Source organism: Zea mays, chromosome 4, assembly GCF_902167145.1.
Source record: "Zea mays cultivar B73 chromosome 4, Zm-B73-REFERENCE-NAM-5.0, whole genome shotgun sequence".
Taxonomy (NCBI): Eukaryota; Viridiplantae; Streptophyta; class Magnoliopsida; order Poales; family Poaceae; genus Zea; species Zea mays.
This window is the reverse complement of record NC_050099.1, coordinates 64,980,076-64,986,514: the sequence shown is the minus strand read 5'-3', so window position 1 is coordinate 64,986,514 and position 6,439 is coordinate 64,980,076. Positions and strand designations below refer to the sequence as shown.

Genomic DNA, 6,439 nt, shown 5'->3' with positions numbered 1-6,439 from the left:
GCTTATGCTGATGCCACCAAGATAGGACATTGAAGTCCTCATCAAACTCAGTTATAGTATCACTATCTAAGTAAGATGCCAGCTCAGAAGTGGATGCAGCAGTAGAGATAGAACTAGAACCTGGTCTCCTTCCCACAGAAAACTCACCATCATAGTCATCATCACCATAGATGTCATCCCATGCCATTTTTTTCTTACCAGAACCAAGAGATGTTGGGTGTTGATTAGCACGCAGGCGTGTGTCACCAAATTTAGCTTCATACAACTGAAATATCTTGGATAGTTTAGATCTAACTTCAATTGGAACATTACAATAATTTGTACCAGTTAAGCTAGCTAACCTGACAAGGAGTTTGTTAAAACCCATCATCTTAGCCCTTGGGTCTAAAATAAATGCAACAGCATATAGAATAGGAATATCCCTCCAATATTTCAAAAATTTATCTTTCATAGGAACAACAGCAGCCCTAAGAAGTCTATCATTCTCAAATGAATTTAGATGTCTGGCTATCCTCAGAATATGGTGCAGCATCAAAGTAGCAGTAGGGTAGTACACACCAGACAATGCAACAGTGGATTCATAAAATAATTCTAGGAAAGAAAGAACTTTTTCAGCAATTGTCCAATGATCATCAGTGAGTAAAGGAGTACCATCAGAATGCAAAGGATACTGAGTTTTGATAAAAACAGAAAAGCTGGACTTGTATGGTACTAGATGTTTAAGCATTAAGTATGTAGAATTCCATCTAACATCCATGTCAACACCAAACTTACGAGGACGAATAGCCATACTCATACAATAGCTTTTATATGCAGCTATTCGTTGATTTGAAGCATTTAAAAAGGTTATAGCAGTTCTAAAGTCATCAATATAAGCTTTCAAATGTTGAAGACCAGCTTTAACAATTAAATTAATAACATGACAGGAACATCTTTGATGCAAGAACATAGTGCACAAGTCATCATCAGTAGGTGTAAAAGAATCATCATCATCATCAGTCACAACAGGAGCAGGCACACCAAGGTAACCAGACAAGAAAGGTCTGAGATATTTCATGGCAGTATTGTTTGATGAAGCATTATCTAAGGTGATTGCAAATACTTTATCAGTTAAAGCATAATCATCTATCACAGTAGCAACCAGATTAGCAATACTAACACCACTATGTTTACCATCAATTAACCTTAGACCAAGCAACCTTTTTTCTATTTCCCAGTGAGAATTCACAAAATGAGCAACTACACTTAAATAGTCTTCCTTAGCCTTGCCAGCCCAAATATCAGAGGTTAGACAAACAGATGTAACATCAGTTTTCAAAGTACCAATTAAGTTTACCTTACGCTCATTATATAACTTAATCATGTCCCTAGTAGTGGTTTGCCTAGAAACATGCACAAATCTAGGGTTATGTGCACGAGTGATGTATTCTTGAAATGCATCAGTGGAGCCATGCCATAGAGGTAGATCATCTCTAGCTATCAAACGACAAAGTTCATTCCTTGCAACAGAAGGACAGTACTCCCAACGCTGCAAAGAACCATCAGGGTTGTACTTAAGCACAGTTTGGGTTTGGCCAGATCGATCATGTGCCTTCTTAGCACTACAATTGTGTCTAAGCAAGTGACCAGTACCAGAAGAGGATCTAGCACTTAATGTCTCATGACAGAACTTGCATCGAGCAGCATACCTTACACGCTTACCATTTACCAGATTGGTTAACTCGTCGAAATTGTTCCAAACTTTGGATCTCTTCCTTGAGCCGCCACCAGCAGAGGCAGTGGTAGATGCTGGTGGGCTCGTGGAGTCCGTAGCAGTGCCTGTTCTAGAGGCAACGAAATCCTCGAGGTCGACCGGATCTAAATGAGTGACACCAACACCCAATAAGGCTTGTCTAGCATCCATCGCCTCATTGTGGTCCTCAAGTTGTCGCTCCGCCTCCTCATCCTCTGCAGCCGGGTCAAGATCCATAGTATTGAGACCTTGACCTCGACAACGAGCACGAGGAACACACCGGTCTGGCGGTCTCCGACTCTCGGCTCTCGGCTCTCGACACCCGTCTCCGACTCCTCAACGACTGCACGGCACCCGATTTAACCGATACCTACGTTGAGGAACACACCGGAAGAATTAGGGTTAGGAGTATTGCCCGAAGAACACACCGATAGAATCATATAATAGGGAAAGGAGTAGGGCCCGAGGGACTCACCTTGTGCAGTCGGAGCACCGGAGACGACGGACGATGGCCGAGATCCGTGGAGCGAGGAACACCGGAGGGGATTGGGTTAGGGAGAGAACCGGGAGAGGAAGGTAAGGACAGAGAGGAAGTATAGATGTCCAAGCACGGCGCGGGCGACCGACGTGCAACTGATTCCAAGCACAAGAGACACCGGCGGACGGCGGCGCGCAGATCCGAGAGGAGAGAGGAGATTAGGGTTCGGGCGGAGTCGTCGAGAGCAAGCGAGCGAGGCGAGGGCGACTGCGTAAATGGGAGGACTGGCGACTGGCGAAGCGAGCGAGGCGGAGTCATCCCATTATGGGACGGCGGGGGGTGGGCTGGGCCGCGGGGCGCGTCGCGCGCGGCCGGTTAACGTAACCGGGCCGCCGCGTGCCTCCCCCTCAGACGGGCCGGGCCGGGTTAAACCCGACGGGCCGAATTCTGGGGCCCAGCCCGACACGGTGAACGGGCCGGGCCAGCCCAGGCACGTTAGAAGCTGGGCCGTGCCGGTTCTGGGCCGGGCCATTTTCGTGCCGTGTCGCGGGCCACCCGGTGGGCCCGGCCCAGATGGACATCTATAGTCCTACCTCTGCTGCCCCCCGCATGCAAAGTGCGCATGCCCTACCTGATTCCCACTCATACACAAAAACAGCTGCCAGTTGGTCATGGAAGATGAGAACGAAAAGAAAAAGGAAAGCAAATCTTTCGCTTGGCTGTTGTTCCCGTTTCCATCGATAACTTGAGCAAAAATAAAAAGAAGAAGAAGAAGAAGCACAAACTTTCTCCAATAAGAAACAACAGCTAGCCAAGCGAAAGATCTGTTCATCGATATGGTCATGCATGCATGCATGCTGTTAATCCATTCCCATCGTAGAAGAAGTTACATGCAACTCAGCAAAATTACAGCCACACCACCAGTCCCGTTCTCCACTTCATCATTTGCAAAAAAAAATTACAACCCCACCAAAATCGTGCTCGGGTCGGGGTTCTCTTCTCCTGGCCGGAGATGGTTTTTCCAGCGTCAAAAGCGAGCTCAGCTTCTCCGAGCAAAGCAAAAACCGAGACAAAAATCACACCTCAGGAATGCGGCGCTCCTGATCTCCTCCTTCTCTCCGGCGCTCACTGTGCTCGCCACCATTCTGTCCGCCGGCGTCCATGACGCTGGCCACGGCGGCTTCGTCTGCCTGCACCTCCTTGTTGCTCTCCTCCTCCTCGTCGTCGACGCCCTTGCTGCTGCTACGGTCGCCGCCGAAGGAGGACGCCCTGCTCGACATGGGCGTGGCGAGGTACGTCGGCTTCGCGTCCCCGGCCATGATCACCAGTATCTTCTCCTCCCATACCGGCGGCGGCAGGCCCGCCGCCGGCTTCGTTCCGCCGCCGGCGCCGGCGCCGGCGCCGGAGCCGTCCTCGCCTCCCCGCCCGGCGGCGCCGCCCTCCAGGTACCCGGAGAGCTTCCAGTAGGAGCACGCTAGGATGAGAAGCGCCAGGGCTATGAGGCCCAGCATCGCGGCCAGCCCGCCGAAAAGGTACGGCACCGGCGAGTGCCACGCGGAGTGCGCCGCGGCGCTGCCGGCCACCGCCGGTGCGACTGCGGCGGCCTTCGCCGCCGCCGCCGCCGCGTTGAACCCGGCTCCTGGCCTCATTGTTTCTGCTGCTCCTGTACGTACTACGTACGCTTCTCCGGCCCTCGGTGCTTCTTGGCTTTTACTGGTTCTTTTGGGAGCTTTTGCCCTGCTCTGTTCTGCTCTAATGCCCTAGTAATGGTGTGTGAGGCTGCAGCGCAACGGGTAGAGGGTTATTTATAAGGAGGGAGGAGGGGAAATTTTTGTCACTGTTCGGGTGCATTGCTAAAAGGGGAAAAAATGTAATAGATTATGAGGTCACTCAGCCACTTTCAGCAATGTTTATACTACACGGTTTTAGCTTTTTATGGTTGTAAAGTTGCGTTAAGGACCTCGTCAAGTGTAGTATTATTTGCTTTTCGGACAACCGTGGGAGGGTTTTTTTTTTTGCTTGCTCCTTTTCTCAAGTGTTTTGGGAGTAGTATTATATTGGAAACCATGGGGGTTATCCACAAGAATGGTGCGTCTTCAGCTTTGCTATGTTGCTACAGGCCGGATAAGGGCATTGTTGCGTGTGTGTTATATCGCACTGAGGAAAAGCATAGAGCACCACCACTACCGGAATCAACCTCTTCGCCGAGTGCCGGAAGCACTCGGCGAAGCCTTAAAAACACTCGGCAAAGGCTTTGCCGAGTGTAACACTCGGCAAAGAAGGCTCGGCAAACAGTGCATCGGCAAAGACTTCTTTGCCGAGTACTTTTTCTCGGGCACTCGGCAAAGATCTTTGCCGAGTGTCAGGGTGCACTCGGCAAAGAAAAGCGATCGTTACGGCGCTGGTTGACGGAGACGGCGGCTTTGCCGAGTGTCAACGGTGACACTCGGCAACGAAGATATCTTTGCCGAGTGTCCCAAGTGGCACTCGGCAAAGTTGACACTCGGCAACGAAGATATCTTTGCCGAGTGTCCTCCTGGCAGCACTCGGTAAAGCCGCCTTCTTTGCCGAGTGCCACTTGGGACACTCGGCAAAGAGCCCGCCAGGGAGGGTCCCCATGTCAGGCTCTTTGCCGAGTGTACCAATTGGCACTCGGCAAACAGTTGGCTCTCGGCAAAGACTGACGGCCGTCAGCTCTGGGACGGCCGCTGACGGCCATTTGCCGAGAGCCCCGTTTGCCGAGTGTGTGACACTCGGCAAACTTGTCTTTGCCGAGTGCCTACCTGTGCCGAGTGTTCAGCACTCGGTAAAGGGGCTCTTTGCCGAGAGCCTAACTTTACCGAGGGCGGCACTCGGCAAAGCCTTCTTTGCCGAGTGCCCGACAAAAAGCACTCGGCAAAGAATACAACACTCGGCAAAGCCTCGGATTCCGGTAGTGCACCATTAAACAATAGGGATTTAATTTCATCTTGCTTGCTGTTGCTGGCCGGGTTAGGACTTGACACAATAATGATTATTTACAACAAAATGCTTCCTGCCTACGAATATAGTAAATGTAACAGGTGCATGTTCGTGCATTGCGATCGTCATATATTCTCGTTAATTTTGTTTTGGAAGTAATTCAAGTTTTGGTGTCTTCCATGCATATATATAGGACCAGAGAGGAACAATGTGGGATTCTGTTCATATTCTACTTAGATTCCTGGATACATTCTTATCCGGATGGGAGGACGATAATTACTTACTTTTCTGATTGGCGCAGGCAGGGCAGGACGCAGCACTTCGACCTTTGAAGACTTTGGGGCCTATGAGACACATGAAGCTAGCTAGGGCTGGGACGACATTTAGCAACTTGCTCTGCACTTCAAAAAGTGTGGATCGGACAACTCTATGCACGCATGTTGATCAGATCAATGATGAGCATGGCAACGGGAATGGATGGATTCCACTGTTTTCTCTTACCGCTTTTGTTAACCTTTTCCGAGCTCTAGTTGCTCTTCTCTAGGCTCAGTTAGTGAATGGGCTTAGTGTTGGAATATGATGATCTCAGGTCAATATATTAGATTGGCAATTATTATTACTCAGTACATTATTCATCAAATAATATCAATTTTGTTATATATTTTTTTATCCATGGTATCCCTATGCTTTCTAAGGTCATCTCCAGCAGGTCGTGCAAAGTACTGTTTTGTACTGTAGATTGCACTGTTTGCAGAGCGAAGTTTGAAATAGAGAGTGAGATATGAGTCTGCAGGAGATAGTCAAGAATGTTTAACCCCTAGCTAGCTAGGCTCACAGTGCATATAAACAAGAGAGTGACACCCTCAAATGTTTCCCACACGCTGTTTTTGCATCAACAATACTCCTGAACCAATTTATAGACGCTCTAAAGGGTCTGCACTAGGACTAGGAGCACCAAGCCCTAATTTGGTGAAGAGTAAAATCTGCTCGTTTCTGACAGGCGGGAATGAACAACGAGGTAAATGTGAAACAATGACTCTCAAATGTCTTGTCAACTATCCTCTCACCCTATTTATACGGGCTTGCACTTGGTTACCTACTATATCATGAGAATATTGTGTACAACGGTGTAAATATGTAACGTTACAACCAAAATTTTACATGCACATGTTCCTATATCTTTTATTGAGATAACACTGTGATTGATGCTCACAGATGGGCCTCTTGTAGACGACAGGGGGCTCACCATTGTGACTATTAATTTTACA

General features: G+C 48.8%; 1 protein-coding gene across 1 annotated transcript; it reads right to left on the bottom strand.

The window, feature by feature from the left end:
- Window positions 1-2,903: 2,903 nt before the first annotated feature.
- On the bottom strand, window positions 2,904-4,041 carry LOC111591353 (protein GLUTAMINE DUMPER 2). Its single transcript, XM_023302346.2, has one exon. The coding sequence runs from the start codon at window positions 3,857-3,859 to the stop codon at window positions 3,287-3,289; it is 573 nt and encodes a 190-aa protein (XP_023158114.1). The 5' UTR covers window positions 3,860-4,041; the 3' UTR covers window positions 2,904-3,286.
- Between the last annotated feature and the right edge of the window lie 2,398 nt (window positions 4,042-6,439).

What these genes read in the sequence shown, in the direction of transcription:
- LOC111591353 (XM_023302346.2), bottom strand. Translation starts at nt 3,859, where the DNA reads ATGAGGCCAGGAGCCGGGTTCAACGCGGCGGCGGCGGCGGCGAAGGCC.